This window comes from Mytilus galloprovincialis, chromosome 2, assembly GCF_965363235.1.
Source record: "Mytilus galloprovincialis chromosome 2, xbMytGall1.hap1.1, whole genome shotgun sequence".
Classification (NCBI taxonomy): domain Eukaryota; kingdom Metazoa; phylum Mollusca; class Bivalvia; order Mytilida; family Mytilidae; genus Mytilus; species Mytilus galloprovincialis.
The window spans coordinates 72,089,877-72,108,827 of record NC_134839.1 but is presented as its reverse complement, the minus strand read 5'-3'; the positions used below and the strand labels follow the sequence as shown (position 1 = coordinate 72,108,827).

The following is an 18,951-nucleotide window of genomic DNA, read 5'->3' as shown; positions in this document are numbered from 1 at the left end:
CGTATCCGATTTTACTATTTGAATATTTTTTTGGAGTTCGATAATTTTATTGTTTCAATTGTCATACATATCTATTTAATAGTGTATGTGTGTTTTTTGCTGATTGTATATTCGAAAGTAATTGCATATTTCGCTTATATTTTGTTACAAAATAAGATATATTTGTGATACGCTTTTAATTGTCTGTGTGTGTTTGTTGTTGGCGTTAAAAAAAAGATTTCATTAATATTCAGTTTTATTTCAATATGTCAATTTATAACAACTAAAACATACAGGAATGATAAAAAGAAATAACAATTTCAAAAAAGATAATCCTAGACTGAAGTAGGATATTCTAATGGTATTTAACTATATTTTCTATTTGTTCACAAGATAATACGTTCCTATGTATAACATGTGGGTTATTGTTTCTTTTCCAGTCGCTTTAGTTTTTTTTTTCCTTTAAGTTTACAACAATTCATAATTCTTAGTGGCGGAGGAATCTTGAATAAGACATACCCAGTAATATGAGTCATCAACACATGTGTGTTAATGACACATTATACTTATAATATGTTTGATGTTCTGGTTTCAATTGGAAAACCCTCTTCCTTTTCATTTAAGCAAAATGTATTAAGTCTTATGACTAATACTTCAGTGAATACCCTTTTGTAGTAATAAGACAACTAGGAAAGTATAAGTTGAATAAATGATGAGATAAATAATATACAAAAACAATACACATGTTCAAAAATGTGAAAACAAACAACCATATGTAAATATATTAATAAATAAAAATGTTCTATCTCTCTATAGATGTCTCTCTCATTTTTTCCCTCTCTTTCTCTCACTTTTCCCTCTCACTTTCTCCCTCTCTATCTCTCTCACTATTTACCCTCTCTTTCTTTACACAATGCATGTACACAATAGACAGACATAAACTGACATTATCACTGTTCATAAAAATATCACAATGTATAATAGCACTTTTCTCTATGGCATCTAATGTGTAGTTTGCAGTTCGACTATTTATAAGTTCGACTCACTATATTACATAATATTATGCAAGCTATATGACTGATGAGACACACTTCGTTGAATTTCATTAAAAAAAATATTGCACAAGTGTAAATATAAATTGTAGCACCAACATTTTCAATAGTCATCGGAGATTCTTAGATAATTCCAAAACGTTCCAAGTGTTTCCGAATGATCAACGTCCGGCAACCATTCAGAACTCTTTGGATGTTATTAGTGTCCACTGCACAAGTATAATAATATTCACAACTATGATGCGTGTGCCATTCTTTGTCTTGTTTTGTTGATCTGTGTTGGAGATTTATTTCACCTTTGACAATTTTCTGTAAAATAAATTTATATTATGCAAATTCTTTTATACGAATAGGCCACACCCATATATCAACTATTCAGAGCGTTGTTTTTTTTTTAAATTCGGAATTGGATACGCAAAATTGCCAGATATTGGTTGTATATGACTTTCTTATAATTTGTTTGTTTCTTGTGTCTTCTGTCCCAGTTTATGATGTGGTGTTAAATTTAACCTGTTACTTTATAATCGTGTTAAAAACAAAACAGTGATTGTAAGTAGATTTTATTTCAACCTTGCATATTGAATTATAGGTGTTAACTTTGAGTATTTCATGCACTTTTATAAACGCTAAATTGATGAAAGATTCTTATTTTGTATTTATAGAATACATTTCAATTGCGAAAAAGAATGTAGTCCTTTGAAGGCGTTAAAGACAAAATATTCGATTAATTCGTAACCTTAACATTTTAACATCTGGTAAAAGTATGTTGTTATATTATACGTGAATAAACCACTTGTTCTTACCATAAATAGATGTTTTATATAAACAGCTGTTTTTACGACATCTGGATGTAAATCTGGTCTTGAATTACTTCTCCCTTTCTTTTTCTTTTCCTTTTCCTCTGTCGTAGAAAATGAATCTAGGAATTCATTTTTTTCATTGTCTGTAAAAATAAGTACATGGAATATAATTTATGTTTTGCCTTTTCATAATAAAAATTTCTTGATATTAAAAAAATAATTTATCAGAATATCAATCGAAAAAAAAATATACAAAAAATTGCAGATTTAATAAACTGTTATTTTTAGGATTTCATTATATATGATGTTGTTCATATAACATCTCGCTTCCTATTTGTAATTACCATTTACAACTAGCCACTTTTCTTATGTTTGATATTATAATATTAATATAAACTCACTTGAAGCAGTAAATGAGTCGAAATCTGGGAAGATGTGTGGATATTTCTTCACAAGTTCGGCAATACAACGACCTTTGGCGACCTTCTCTGCTAGGACGTCTATTTTATTCAGGAAGAGAAGAACTGAGACATTCCGCAAGAACCTGTTTATTAAAAACAACACTTAAAATTACAATTGTTTAGCATAATGGTGTAATGTAAATTTTAATCAAGCTTATCAAAATAACTGTATTATATCGTAGTGAGAGAAAACGGAACATTGGGCGAAAATACGATCTTATTTGACTCATTGTGAAATGATATAAATCGGTTAATAATGTTGTAAAAATGGTAGTAATATTGAAATAAACAACATGTAACAAATTTATGTCATTCAAGTTAGTCATTATATTTTACTGACAATTTAGCACAAATATTTGCACCGACTTCCCTTATTTATTACTCACTTTCATACTAAAGGTAGACTAAGTATTAACCATTATTATTGATCAAACGAATTTTTTAATACTATGTCAAATCTATTTATATTTCACTTCCTCGGGCTTTTGTGGTTTATTGTTGTAATTTATGGAAGCAATTGAGATCATTTACCTTAATAGTCCTTATTAATTAAGTAGAATATATTGTACGTGCAAATGCAATAAAAATTATTTGTAGCCTTTCATCAGATAGTTTTATTTACCTGTTTTTCCAAACTTGTTCGAATATTTCTAATGCTTCTAGTAGTCTGTTTTTGGTTGGGTCTTCTCTTAATGTTGTATCAAAGCTACCACAATCGACCATGAATAGAATTACAGCAACGCTGTCAAACACTTGTATCCACTTTTTTCTTTCTCCTTGCTGACCACCAACATCGAATACACTGTAGAAATTAAAATTGGTTTAGTACAAAACATAGACTATTATTCATTAATACATAGTAGCAATAAACAAAACAACTATGTCAATTGGACATACTTTGATACTTTATCTGCCCTTGAATTTTAACTAGATAACATTTTTGTTCGCTTTGGAGATTCCGTATATCGTCAGGTTATCGGAATTCCAATGGGGACTAACTGTGCACCACTTATTGCGGACCTGTTTTTGTATTGCTATGAGTTACAATTTATGACAAAAATCAGCAAAGACCCATCGAAACAACATCTGATACACAAATTTAATAATACTTTTAGATATTTGGATGATATTTTAGCTCTCAATAATGACGACTTCAGTATGTATACTAAAGAAATTTATCCTGTTGAACTTACTTTAAATAAAGCTAATACTAACAATGACCACTGCCCTTTCCTCGATCTTGATATATATACCATTAACGGAAAGCTTAATACTAAAATTTATGATAAAAGAGATGATTTCTCATTTCCTATCGTTAATTATCCATTTTTAGATGGTGACGTTCCCTTGTCACCATCTTACGGTGTTTATATATCTCAACTTGTACGATTCGCTCGTGTATGTAACAATGTTTTAGATTTTAACGAGAAAAATTTATGTATTACTGAAAAATTATTACACCAGGGTTTTCGATATCACAAACTAGTCAAAACATTTACTAAATTTTATCATCGGTATAAGGACATCATTCGTAAATATAGCTCAACATGCAGACTTCTTATACGTTCAGGTATTTCACATCCAATATTTTATGGAAATATTCTTTATAAAGCACAAATATGTCAGTATTCACCTCAGAAGATAACAAAACCTTTAAATAGACTTATTAAGAAGGGATATAGTTACGATACTGTTGTCAGGTCATTAAAGATTGCATATTTTGGCGTTAATATTGATTATCTTATAGGGTCTTTGCATCGGAACTAAACACATTTATTATTAATAAACCAGTTGTTGGCATGACACGGGTTATGTTCTTCTCATATATGTTATGATGGTATGATACTAAACCCCTCACAGGGAGGATTGTGCCTGATATTCATATGATGAAGACATAATATTTCAATCAGTTTAATTGAAGTCCGGAGCTGAGATGTCAGTTAACTGCTAGTAGTCTGATGTTATTTATGTATTATTGTCATTTTGTTTATTTCCTTTGGTTACATCTTCTGACATCAGACTCGGACTTCTCTTGAACTGAATTTTAATGTGCGTATTGTTATACGGTTACTTTGCTGCATTAGCTAGAGGTATAGGGGGAGGGTTGAGATCTCACAAACATGTTTAACCCCGCCGCATTTTTGCGCCCTGTCCCAAGTCAGGAGCCTCTGGCCTTTGTTAGTCTTGTATTATTTTAAATTTTAGTTTCTTGTGTACAATACGGTGTTCATTATCACTGAACCAATATATATTTGTTTAGGGGTCAGCTGAAGGACGACTCCGGGTGCGAGAATTTCTCGTTGCATTGAAGACCTGATGGTGACCTTCTGCTGTTGTCTGCTCTATGGTCGGGTTGTTGTCTCTTTGGCACATTCCCCATTTCCATTCTCAATTTTATAGTTTTTTGAAAGCATTTGTTTTCGTTAATCATTTGTTACTCTGAGCATGTTTATTTGTCTTAATACATTCTATTGACAAAGTTTAGACAGTTTATAGAAAAGAAACAAGACTGATGAAACATACAGAAACAGGGAAACAATTCGAAATTTGTCGAGAATTATTGGGAAAGGTAAGAATGGAAAAACTAAATGGAAATAAATTTGAGAATTACAGAAACTGACGAAAAAGAAAAATTCAAATTGGGAAAACGATTCTACTGATTAAATGTTATCATATTTTACTATACAGCTGTATTTTTTATAACTTACCTGAATCTAACTTGGTTTCCACCATCAGGAACATTGAATTCAATGTTCTGTATAGCAGTTGTCACCACTCGACACCGCAAAATATCTTGATCTGAGGGAACATAGTCGTCATTATACACTTCTTCTACTTTATCAAGAAAACTGAAAAACAAACAAAAAGTTATGATTATTATATAAGACATTAACTTTTCTTGGGGTACATCTAATAAATGAACTAGAGAAAAATGATTTGGAAATTTGATAAAATAATTGTATAAGAAACTAAGCAGTTATTTCCAAACACCTGATTCAAATTGCGTTTCTTTACGGACATGAACGATACGATACAAAAGATCTCTAAAAACATACTTTTGTTTATAAACTACAAACTCATATATCATATAACTTGAATAGCGAATACTACTATTGAAGCAAGGAATATACCAAAAATAGCAACATCAGCTCTAAGCAAGTAACATTCTCTTTCTGTTTATTATGTGTAGTTATACAATAAAATATACTTCAAAGGGATACTGATCTTGTAGTTTACTGTCCAGATAAACGGTAAAACACTAACATACCAGATTATACCGGTGATATATATATATATATATATATATATATATATATATATAGAAACTTACTATTGCGCACAATCTATTAACTGGAATTCATGAGATCGACTGAAACATTCTTGTACACCTGGATCTGACCAGAGTTGTCGAACGTGTGTTGCAAATTCTTTCGTGTGTTGAATCATGGGGTTTCCTGCTTCCTTCAGCATAAACTCCAAACTTGTGTAACTTTCTTTACTGCATAATGAGATTCCTAATTGTTGCATGGCTAATACTAACACCTGAAAGGTAAAATAAACATGTGTTGATGAACAAAAACTGTATATTATATATAAAAATTATTATAAAAGCAAAGTGAAAATGATAAAACTCTAATGTTGACTGCAGTTCTAAGGCATCTAACTTGTCCTTTAACTCTTTGAACAAATAGTTTAAGAATATTCTATTACTGACTGGTGTAAAGGTTGCATTTTTTAAATAGTTTGTCATCGGTTTTGTTTCAGATTTGACCATTATAGTGCAAAATAACTTACCACGATAGATTCTTTAATATTTCTCTTAATATCGGCTATCTTCTCGATTTTTTCTCTGAAAAACAAAATTACAGTACAGGATGTGTATAGAATAGAATAGAATAGAATAGAATATTTTTATTTCCCAAATTACAGGGCCCATAAAGGGCATAAAATCAGATACAATTGATTTACATAATTGGTAACAACAACGATAGAGGCATATACATATATATTTGGAATATAAGCATTGGTCAGAATCAAGCTAAAAACCACATACATTGTATATATTGTGAATAAAAGAATAATAAAATTACATTATACATGTATATGTATTTATTCTCAAATTATTTACTTGACTTAGTGTCAGTGTTCATACCTGATCTCCTTAATTCAAAACAGTCACAAATATAACAGCCCAGTTTTTCCATAAGAGTAACATTTTCATGGGTCAAGAGCCATAAAAATTTAGAAGATTTATTTAAATTTATAAAATTACAACAATTGTTAGAAATGTCTTTAAAAAAATCATCCCTTTGAATATCATAAAGAGGGCATTCTAATAAGAAATGAAGCTCATCTTCAACTTTACCAAGTGAGCAATTAGAACAAAGACGCTGAGATCTTTCTATATGCTTTTTTGAATATCTGTATATAAACTCGGTATTATTACAGATATTTCTACTGCTAACATCAACGACCATTGGTCAATATTAGCTAGACCTCTCATTTCTAGTTGTACACACCATGTTTTGGTTAATATTGTCTTATATCAAAGATATCATTGAAAAATTAGATTGGATTTTCTTATTGGTGTAAAAGCTCCATATTATGATTGAACAATATCAGTTGATACTTTGATGTTGGCAAATCCTATTATATACTTGTATTTCAATTACAAATTTTACAGAATAAATTAATTGTAATTTCTGGAATAGAGAATGAAATGTCTGATACCGTCCCCTAATAAAACAGAAAAGATACACGCATTTATATAATAAGTGATTAATATGTTGGCTGGTGACTCGTATTTTCTAATTCGTCCAGTATGTGTGGTTAATCTCTTATGTTAACGTGCATTCATGGATTCGTATCATTGTCCGGTGACTCATATATACTTTATATATTCTTATTTGACCAATATATGTGGTTGATGGCTTCTTATATCTAAGTGCCTTTGTGGATTGATATGCTGACCGACCGTGCTGGGCTGTATAGCGAGTCAATGTAGTTAAAAACTTCCATATATATGATATGTTGTCCGGTGACTCGTATATTTTAATTCAGCCAGTATGTGTGGTTGATCTTTTATGTCAACTTGCAATTTATATGAATTGATATTTTATCCCCTTGACACACGTGTAACAAAGTATGTGAATGCCGAAAAAAGCACATAATTTGAGTTTCTTTTTTTTTTAATTTTGCATAAAGAAACCAGTGGCGGATCCAGAAATTTTCATAAGGGGGGCCCACTGACTGACCTAAGGGGGGGCCCGCTCCAGTGATTCCCTATATAAGCAACCAAATTTTTTCCCAAAAAGGGGGGGCCCGGGCCCCCTGGTCCCCCCCCCTAAATCCGCCTCTGGAAACAGGCAAGCAGTTTGTAGCAGTTAATTTGTTTATTTAATTTCTGTTTTATTACCTTACTCAGGGTGCTTTGATAAACTGCTGGCCATAATTAAAATACTAAAATGTTTGTAATTTTCTATTAGGGTGTTGTTGATGTTGAGATAGGTTTGGTTGGTACAGAAAAACAATGATTTTTACCGAGAGTACAAGGAAGCTACCGTCAAGTTCATGTTTACATTCGGAATTGGTTGATTATCCCTAATAGTACATACAAACTTCAATGTAAGTTTCCTTAATTGTATACTGTAGACTTAATGTCTCGAGGACCAGGCATTTCATCCTAAAGTACATCTTTAGGGTAAAGTTGAAGGAAAAAGTGTGACACACATGCTTGATGCTCATGTGTTATGTGCTGTATACTTTAGCAGTACATATGTTTTATTCGAAACGCGCGTCTGGCGTACTAATTTATAATCCTGGTACCTTTGGTCACTATTTTATATACTTGAGTGTAGGTGTTGTATATATCTTGTTTGGGTGTGTAATATATGTCATATTAACAGTACTTTCATTGTCATTATGTTTAATTAATAAAAGTTTTTTAATCATTTGAAGGACTTTCTGACATTTTTATACGTCTATTTTAGTTGTGTAAAGTGTACTTACTGCATATCGAAGCCATTTATGTGTATTATTTTCATCTGTTTTGTGATTGTACTTTTACCAGATTCACCAGTACCTGAAAATATAGAATAATGTATATATCTTGTCTACTTTAAACTTTGCTTGGAGCTTATGGCATCTACTTCAACTATACTTTTACGAAATAATTACCTTTTACTGAATTATAATAGACTATCTACGAGGTCGGAGATATAATTCCCGTCACGTGTAAATTTATACTCTAATCTTTGTCATTTATCTAGAAATATCCTGTTGCATAAGTGCATACATACTCCTCTCATAGATCCTCAGGAAAATTATTATAAATACTGTCAGGTAACTCACATTCAATTCAAAGCATTGCTTACTGGTGTAACGTCATAATATTGTTTAAATGTTACACGTTATCTGTATTTAAAAAGAGTGAAAGTGGTTTATCTTAATCAAAACAAATATTTGAAGAATACTACAAATCATGTTTACCACACACATCCAATTACAAAGATGGTTGGCTAGAAAATTACAAGTGCTTGTTAACATTTTGACGTCATCTTTGACGTAAAGGTGCCGTGAAATAAAGCAAAACCTAAACTGTTTATATTTTTGTTTTCATTATGGACCCGTTCACCTCGTACTTAAAGATTTTAAAGTGACCTAGTTTTATTGCATTGGTTAGTTGTTTTACCAAATCACTTAAATTCTATGTTGATTTTGTGAATTTAAAAAGTATCTCTCTTTCAACTCGATAAAACATGAGGGGACGAACATTTGATATTATAAGTAGAAGGGCAGGAGGATTGTTATCTGACAGAATATTTGTTTTCAACTTTTTCAAGTCTCGCTTATGTTATATAGTTCCATTATTGTACATATTTTTATCCTCTATTTTCGTCATCTATTAGGAATGGTGTATCAAAGAATAAATAACCACTGTGTTGACATATAGATTGGTGTTGCATTCATTCTTTGGTTTAATAGGACATATTCAGAAGATTTTCAGATTAACATATAGGAACAAACCAGTTAGTGACCGCATTGTGTCAAAAAAATGGTTGCCTTGCCATGTTTTGTAAGGCGATTCAAATTTAGAATCACAGAATGACGTCTCACCTGAAACCAATTGTTTCCCCTTCATGAAATAATGTTTAAGATATAAGTATTAAACCAATGTCACGAATATCTTAAATAATTTGTATCTATGCTTGGCACTTCTACGAGAACTTACCTAATAAAAGTATTTTCAATTTCTTCAGTTCTTGTTTATGGTGGTCTTTCAGTATACGTGTTACTTCTTTGTCACGTTGTTTCGCTCTTTTTGCTTCATCTGGATTAATATAATGTCTAAAATGTTCATCACAACTTCGACCAAAGCATGACATTACATCCATTGTCTTTATGAAAGCTCGTTGTGTAGAGTCAACCATAAATTACATATAACACTTTAATATCCGATAAGTTTTTTTTAAACCGAATTGATAATTCGTTTGTATTGTTATAGAATTTCCAAATATTAGCTTCTTTTGTCAGTTTCACTATTCACTAACCATAACTCTCATTGTCTGAAAGAAAATAAACAGGTAAATATAAAGCACTGAAGTTATACATACAAAGATATACAAGATCTTAAAGTACAGTTTATATAAACATTTATTCAAGTTCGTAAATTGATTAAATCTGGTGTCTGTTCACACTCAATAAACCTTTCGAAGGATATTCAAGTACGAACAAATTTAAGCAGAGACTTTGGTAGATGTTGATGAAACGAAATTTTATATAATTCGTATCTTCTTCTATTTATGTTTGCAATATTTCACAGTAGCTGAATCAGTATTTAATGTGATAAATTCTGACTTTAACCAGACGGTACAATAAACTGATATGAAACTATTCTTTTCATCATACTGTTGGTTGTTTTTTTCTCATTCCAGGTTATTTTCCCTTAATGTTACATCAAACGTAGTAAGAACAAACCGTGTCAAGTTATTTATCAAAATAATATATAGTTTGTACAAAACGTTTTGTAATAAATATGCTCATTACACCTGCAAAAATGTGTGTTTTGGTGCTCTACGTGACTTTTAAAAAATGTTATACAATGTTGACTACATTCTAAATAGGGCCTATTCTATTTTTTGTCAAAATGATGTCAACGTACGAATAATGTGCCTTTTTTTAATTAGTAACAAATTTAACACTAAGCACTCTATTAATCACATAAGCTATAATGCATGTATACTTGTAACGGTAGTCAGTCATACATTAGGTACATGTTATATAGATTTAAAACCTCTCATCAACATACTTCATTCTAAATCAGGAAATGTTATAGTTATAAACATTGATTTTATTGATTTCCTTATCAGCAAATTTTTGGACCTAAATATTTTTATTGAAAAAACAGGTCCTATTTTAAACTCTTCATAACAAAAAGTAAATAAGGTATGTTGGATATTGAATTCTGACACATATGCTACCAAAGAACTGGGAGACACAAGGTTTGTAGATGGCCTTGAAACAAAGTTGCTCTATCGATTAAAAGAGATAAGACAGCAACCCCAAAACAAATTACCAGAATACCATAAACAGATATTTATTCGGTTTCCAAAATCATGGTTTCCCCAGAGCACTTAATTGTACTTGCATTTGATAAAATATGTTCTGACCTTAGTTACATATGATTTGGTTAAGTATGGATCGTGTATATGTATCTTTTGAGATTAAAGGTGCGTTTTTTATATTATAAAGCAAACTAAAAACAAAGTTATTTACCAAATTCTGAAATTCCGAAAGCGAAAGAAAATCCAATTTCCAATGGATAAACGAATATCTATATAATACGTATACATTAAGTGCAAAGAATGATGGGTATTAAAACATAAAACTGAACGTGCAGTTTTAATTGTTCATTGCCGTTTATAAAATAGCATATATTTATGTAATGTAACCTTTGTATATTTAAAACAACTGTTTAGGGATGTGATTACGCAACATATCATTTTTATTTTGATATACTTGTCAAATGTCAGTTAACGTTTTTACAACTCGGTCATGAAAATGTTTGTTTTATTTAAAATCAAGTTCTTGAAATAGAAGTCCACGTTCAAATCACCTGATGGTTAAACAATGTAATGTCAGAACGGTACATGCGATTTAATAAGTACAGTTAAACATTGAAACAGAAAATGTAATTCTTAAATTAGTCGTCTCCATATCTTTTTCTTAAGAAATAACATACATGCAGTCAAAATAATTTGATATACAGATTTATTGATAGCTTTACCGTTTTCAAGTACCATTATAATATTGCTCCAATTCGTTTAGACACGGTTTTAGCACCTGTAAAGTAGGTGCACTTTTAAATGACGTTTGGTCCCCTACGTTGTCTTTAGTACTATTTACTTAAACCAGCAAAAACATTAAATACCTAACAATTTCTCAAATAGTGGATGTTCACCTGCTGAAAATATAAAGGACAAAACAAGCGAATCTCTGGATAGGTATAACATTTTTATACATTTGTTATGAACCTTGCATGGTATCATCTACAGATGCTGACTAAAATTACAACACATATTTCTTTTTTCAATAATTTATTATTAAAACAACCAGAGACATATATACACATGTGTATATATGTCTCTGAAACAGCCCATTATGGGTAAAAAGTAATATTTCTTAATATTAAAATACAGGTTGTGTTGTATGCTTGTTATACATAAACAGCTGTCAGTGTGACATATCTTATTCAAATATAAGTATCGGTAAAGTGTAGATATATTTAGATATAATTTAAGTAACATAAATTGTAAGTCAAACCTATAAATGTCGCCCTGAGTTATTATCATTTAAAAGTTATTTAGCACTCCCAATGTTTGTCTTTCCTTGTCACGGTATACTTACGAAAAGACTGAATTGACTAATTGAAACAGATTTTTACGCATTTTAACTGAAATATTGCTAAGTAGAAGATGTATATTGAATGTTTGGGATAGATCACAATAAAAGAATGATAGAAATTCCTTTTTTTCTGGAAAACAATCTCATTTCAAAGATTAAAGACCAGTTGGTTATCAGGAAACATACAGAACGATGATCACGATAATCGGGTGCGACCCTTGGATAGAAATGAGAAAAGTGTTGTGCCTTTATGTCAATATAAAAGCAATTGATAAGCCGAAACCTCAAGGTAAAAGTCACACCCTGGCTTACAAATCAGCTATGAAATTATCAGCTGATGTTTTTTTTTTTTTTTTTTTTGTAAAATCATCATAAAGAATTCATTGACCAAACATATTTTTTTCATTTTTATTTCATAAGTTTTTTTTAGTTAAGTCTCCTTCTTGATCGCTTACTTTTATGGTATCTTAATATAACTTGATACTGTTCCACTATTACAAGACAAAAGCTTTTCAGTGCTGTGATTCAATAGTGTTCTTTTTATTACATAATTTTAAAATATAAGCAGATAAGATAAAAGAAAAAAAAATCAAACAAACAGTACTTGAAAGATTAAAAAAACAGTGTGTCCCAATATATATCCTCTGATAAGACATGTTTTAGTCATCCCCTATTTATAAAGTTTCCTCAATTTTTTTTTTTTCATAAAAAATTAAACATTTCGGTTTGGACTCGTTAGAAAACCCAATACTTTCAATGGTATATTTGAATGTGATAAATTCATAGATACCAAAATTTAAGTTTGCACAAGGACATTCCTGCATCCATGTACGTTAACTTTTAGAAAATAAATAAAGTCTACTCACAGTTAGGGTGGTTTATATAGTCCAATTTCTAATGGCCAAAAAAGCCTATTATAACTATTCTAATGCAACTAATTTCAATCACTTACCTATGTAAAACAAACGTAGATATATTTATCCAATAATGTATAAATATAGTCATTGCACTACTGATAGTTCATGTAAAATGAAGTTAAACCTCATAAATATCATACTTAATAGATAACTAGATTGTAAATACGCATGCGCGCAGGTAAACGTTAAACTGGCCTTAGTCTTATTATATGATGTGCAATTTTACTTGTTAAAATGACGAACAAGAAAAAAATAATAAAGCGTTTTTATACCTTCTTCACTTGTGATTATAAATGCTGGATTATAACAAAATATTTGATGAAACACATTAGCAGCTAGAAGTCTGAGATAAAAAAAAAAAATGAACCAATAACAAAATAAAATTCACAAAACATGCAACAGAAAACTAAGATTAAGAAACCATATTCATGTTCAAATTTGGGCTGAAATAAAGATTAATTGTGTTACAACTAAGTATTTGGAAACCTTTACAAGTTTTGCATTAAGTAAGGAGCTTTGTCTTTCAGAACCGTCGGTTCTCGGGGTCCCCGTGGTATGAAGTTCTTTGTCAACGTAATTATAACATTCGTGAGCCGTAAAATAATATTTTAAATTTACTTTTCGTGAGGGGTATACATTTAAGATGGTCCTTTGATTCCGTTGTTATACATAGAAATAGGAATGTGTGTTGTATTCAACACAACTTAATTTGAAAATTTGAAAATCCTGCAAATATTTTTTTCTGAATAGCACGAGTTAAAACTTAGAACAAATGGCTGTTTAACATATTAAGGTACAGACAGTTTTTTGATACCACAGAACTGTTATTTCATTTGATTTTACTAATCAAAATATAATCTATGTGTTGTTAGCATGCACAAAGTGTTCATGAATGTGTAAATAACCACGGTACCATTGAACCCCCATGTCTTTTTTAAGTCACATAGTAAAACGTGACGTGTTTGAACTGTCGATAACAGTTAGCATATCAACAACAGCCCCGTATTATCCCGCGACATCTTCGCTATTCTACACATCCTTGAGGACAAAACCACCATCTGGGTACTTACAGCTCCGAGAGCCAACAAGTGTGTAACAAAATGAAGACAGGGACCGAAAATGGAAGGAGCGAAAACGACCGAACCACAGAAAAGGGGTAATCTCCAGCAGTTCGGAAAGGAACAATCGCCGTCTTAAAGCTTCCTGGACATTAAGTTATCGAAAGAGAATAGAACTACCACTCTGAATGACACCGGCAATGCAGAAAATAAAATTAGACAGCGATAAAATGAACAGTTCTGCAAAACATAGGCTTGATGTCCGTGATAAAAATAACGTTTTGTCGTCTGTTCATCGAGAACACGAAGCCAACAGCACAGCAGAAAAGAATAATTTAAAAGATAAAAAGGTCAAAAATTATAAACGAAGGGCAAATGACTTGGAAAAAGGTGTGTACTCAATGAATTTTGTTTATTGCATAAGTTAGTCTTGATTTCTTTTCGTTTCTTCAATAAAATGCTAATAAAAAAGTCTTATTCAAGATACGATTTCGAAATTGCTCATGTCATTTTTATCTAATTTCAACTGAAAATTGATGTAATTTATTAGAACCTCATAAATTAATGCCGAAATATTTTCAGTCGTCACTCGTTTCCAAATATATGATAGGACGTTAATACAATAGGTTTCGTTATGAATAAGCACAATAACCTTAAAGGTTGCTATATTTCGTTTTAGTGAGTTGGGGAGTATCATTTGCTATTGTGCGCATGCAATTTACTTGGCAAGCAAAAGTTAGATTAATCTATTCATTTTAAAACTCTCAGTAAAGCTCTACTAAATCATGTCAAAAAAATAAATTCTTCAGAAATATTTTGATTTAGGGTGATGAGATACCCAGATTTGATTCCTGTGATCGTTCTCGTATTATTACAGAAACTTACTATTAATAGTGATAAGCTCGTTATTAGCACTTACATGCTGATTTTGCATATATTGTTTTGCTCACGGCTATATACCACTGAATATGTTTAAATCGCTCCATTGAATTTTTCTCACTAAATTTCATTCCATATCCATTCTCTGAAAAATCGAATCAAAAGATTATCTATTTTAAAATCTGTCACGTTTAAATGTCTTGGATTAATAAAAATGTAAATAATTAGAGATTATATAGCATTCCTGGAAAATAAAACATGGCAAACAAGAAGGATTACCATTCAATAATGCTGCAGTGGGTAAAATATATCCGATTTGATTGATATTTAATGTGAAAACAAAGTCTACAGGAGACTCGGAAACAAATGAAACCAATAGTAAGAAAATATTCAAGATTGTTTTTTATTACATTTTAAAGGCCGAATTATTTAACTGATTTTACATGGCATGGTACATAATTTTCCTGCATATTTTATTTTAAGAAAACATTTTTAAAAACATTGTACGGTCTCAATTTGTCTGTTGGTATATTTCTTATTTTGGGTTTCTGTCTTCTTTAATTCTACCCCCTTTTTTAAGCAGATCTCCAAATCTGAGTCCTCGTCAGTGCTTTATGGACTAAATATTTTTCCTTTAAACAAGTTGGCGATAAAGATATATCTAGTATAGTCTCTGTTTTAAAGTAGCACATGACATGCGATGTTTAGTTTAATTCTGTTTTGTAGCTTTGGCAGTCCCAATATGCACAAAAGTGCTAGGCTTTAAAGGACCTCTATACCGCTCGTGTTAATTCATTTACTAGTATCCAAACATATAAATTACTAGTATCGCTAATACACACGTGTATGTAACACTAAGTACCTTGTCGTACATAATTACTCTCTGATGAATTTTCAAACATATCAATGGTAAATCTTGCTTTTAAAACCATAAAATTTAAACCAATATCCCATTCCTTTATAAAAGTTGTATTTTTTTACTAGTAAATTACAAACATGTCCATTTCTAATTCATCATAATCTCTTTCTTATTCTGGTTTTGTCTGTTGATACGTTACTCACTATTCTATGATATGCTTTTGGATAACATATTTCAGATTATTTCTGTAACAGTCTTATTTGATCTTTATGTTTGAGGGTACCTATATTTATATTCTAATGTTACTATATTCGGAAGCACTTAAAACAAATACACCTTAAAGACGAGTGTTTATCTGGAAACTGATAAGAGCTGATAGAGTCGAGACGATAACAGAGCAGTGCAGAAAGGTGAACTTATGAATTTGTACTAAATTTGTTCACTGTCAACGAAAACTATTTTTCCTATAAAAAAAAAAGAGAATAAATAGACTGAATGTGCCAACAACATATGATGATTTAAATCAAATATAAAAAAAAATGAGCAACGAAGGTCTCGAATCTGTTATAAAGTAATCCACAAATATTTACTAATGTTTTCCAGGACTCGTTTATGAACCGGAAATACTGTATTTTGTAAATTTAAATTATGTTTCGTAACTCGGATGTCATAATATCTGGCGAGTCCCCTTCTGGTTGAAAATGCCTGAGACTATCATACTAATTTAGCTTGTAGTTAATCAACCATTAATCGATTTACGTTTTCACAATCAGAAATCTGAAGGCACCATCCAAAGTCGTTCAAATTACTACAAAACATAGCCGGTTTTCAACATTGATACAAATTTAAAAAAAAAAAAAAAAAATTGTTTATCTTTCAACCTTTAAATTTACACTTCTTGAGTAGTTGAATTTAAAAATAAATTATCTACATTTTTAGATAGTGGAGAAAATAGAAAATTGCGGTTTTAAACCCCTCTTTAGCCATGTTATTTGAAAGAAGAAAGCTTGTTATACTCAAATCTAAAAATATATAAGCTATTATGATTTATATGAAAGAAAAAGATAATCAGCTATTACCAGTTGAATGAAATGCAAGCTTACTTTGGACATAATTTTACTCTTTACTGGACAGATAGACTCCGGTTTCAAAAAGAGACTTCCGGTGTCGTATGATTTCTTATATTTCAACGATTCTAAAAATATATGATTGCTATGTACTTTTGCTTGAAATAATATTATTTGTTGCATTAGGTTTTAATGTCACTTTCGTGGTCATACGATAGTTAACATTATACTGAATGCAAACCATGCATGATTTAAATGCACTTTAACTTGAAATACAGAAGTTAAAAAGTATACTTCCGGTTTACAAAACGTCTCTGCCAGTGTCAAATGATTGATTACTTTAACCCGATTCTCAAAGTATATAATTTCTAGAAATTTGTGTTTGAAAACAGTGGAAAATGGCTTCAGAACCTCCAGTTAACATTGTGTCACATTTTCAAGGCCATTTTAACTAATGCAAAAGACCCACATTACTTATCTTATACGAGTATAAATCTTTACCAATAAAGTATCAAAGGACGATAACACCTATATAAATTTGATCGGATTGATTAAAACTGAATGTATAATATCATATAAACAATAAATGTCTCAAACAATGTGCTCCATTTTGTCTGTGTGCATCTATTATATTTTCGGATGAACGGCAAGAAAAGGACAAAACATACAAGTTAAAAACTAAAATAATTCGTTTTACATGAATTCTAATTGTTTCGGTCCTAGAAAGTAACGAACGTTTTGGAGAAAAAAATAGCGATATAATTTATGCCACGTTCACACGTACATTTAATTCGAATTGAATTCGAATCGAATTCGCTAATCGCGTTCACACACTCTTCTTTTTAATTCTAATTGATTCGAATTATCCAATTCGCATTAGAAATACGCTTTTGTTAATTCGAATTGAAAGTCAACGTCATTTGGACAGTTTAGCGAATTTGACGCGCATTGCGATTCGAATTAGAATTGACGTTAGGACGTAAAACGTTTCGAATGCGAATTAAACTAATCCGAATTAGTTAATGTGAATCGAATTCGAATTACGTGTGAACTCAGCATTACGGTTTCTAAGGAAATAAAAAAAACACGGTCATTCATATGAAAAGTGTTTGATAGAATCGGATGAGAAGGTTTTTAAAAATGCACAATAACTGTTCGATAGCCTATACCAAAAATGTTATCAACATGTTGCAACAAAAAAAGCGAAATTTTAGAAACTAGTGGCGAATGACCAAAAAGAATGAATGAATGTAGCAACGTGAGTTTCCTTATCCGAATCCGAATTATTGTTTCTTGTTTAGATATAGGAAGATGTGGTGTGAGTGCCAATGAGACAACTCTCCATCCAAATAACAATTTAAAAAAGTAAACCATTATAGGTCAATGTACGGCCTTCAACACGGAGCCTTGGCTGTAAAGGGTCCCAAAATTACTAGTGTAAAACCATTCAAACAGGAAAACCAACGGTCTAATCTATATAAAATTTAAAAAAAACGAGAAACACGTATAAATTACATTAACAAACGACAACTACTGTACATCAGATTCCTATCTGAATCCGAATTATTGTTTCCTAATCCGAATTATTGTTTCTTATCTGAATCCGAATTATTGTTTCCTAATCCGAATTATTGTTTCCTAATCCGAATTATTGTTTCTTATCTGAATCCGAATTATTGTTTCCTAATCCGAATTATTGTGTAAAGGTAGATACATTGAATTTTTATTGAACTAAGACAACACTAGCCAGAAAATCATTAAATGCATGTATTGTTACGAACAGACTAAACACGGAAGTAAGAACATGAAAATAGCAGAGAAGTTTGTCCAAATATTTGTCAACAGATTATGTTCAGATAATTTGACAGAATACATTGCTTGGTATCTTCATTGATATTGAATAGTAATTTAATAACATTTTCCTGTTATACCAGGAAACACTTTCTCTCAAGTGAACACCACCGACAGCAAATCAA

General features: G+C 30.7%; 1 protein-coding gene across 2 annotated transcripts; it reads right to left on the bottom strand.

Moving 5' to 3' along the window:
- Positions 1–217: 217 nt before the first annotated feature.
- On the bottom strand, positions 218–13,246 carry LOC143064318 (guanine nucleotide-binding protein G(s) subunit alpha-like). 2 transcript variants are annotated; one of them, XM_076237064.1, is made up of 10 exons: positions 13,148–13,246; positions 9,524–9,857; positions 8,302–8,374; positions 6,088–6,142; positions 5,624–5,835; positions 5,001–5,141; positions 2,915–3,094; positions 2,233–2,375; positions 1,835–1,974; positions 218–1,340 (listed from the first exon to the last, which is right to left on the bottom strand). In XM_076237064.1, exons 2-10 carry the CDS (start codon positions 9,720–9,722, stop codon positions 1,155–1,157), a joined length of 1,329 nt encoding a protein of 442 aa, XP_076093179.1. In that variant the 5' UTR covers positions 9,723–9,857; positions 13,148–13,246; the 3' UTR covers positions 218–1,154. The 2 variants fall into 2 exon arrangements, with proteins under 2 accessions (XP_076093179.1, XP_076093180.1); XM_076237065.1 differs by lacking the exons at positions 9,524–9,857; positions 13,148–13,246 and adding an exon at positions 8,470–8,601.
- Between the last annotated feature and the right edge of the window lie 5,705 nt (positions 13,247–18,951).

Coding starts and splice junctions, on each gene's coding strand:
- LOC143064318 (XM_076237064.1), bottom strand. CDS start 9,722: ATGGTTGACTCTACACAACGAGCTTTCATAAAGACAATGGATGTAATG. Junction 6,143..8,301: donor ATAAATGGCTTCGATATGCA/GTAAGTACACTT, acceptor TTTGTTTTTCAG/AGAAAAAATCGAGAAGATAG. Junction 5,836..6,087: donor ATATTAAAGAATCTATCGTG/GTAAGTTATTTT, acceptor TTTACCTTTCAG/GTGTTAGTATTAGCCATGCA.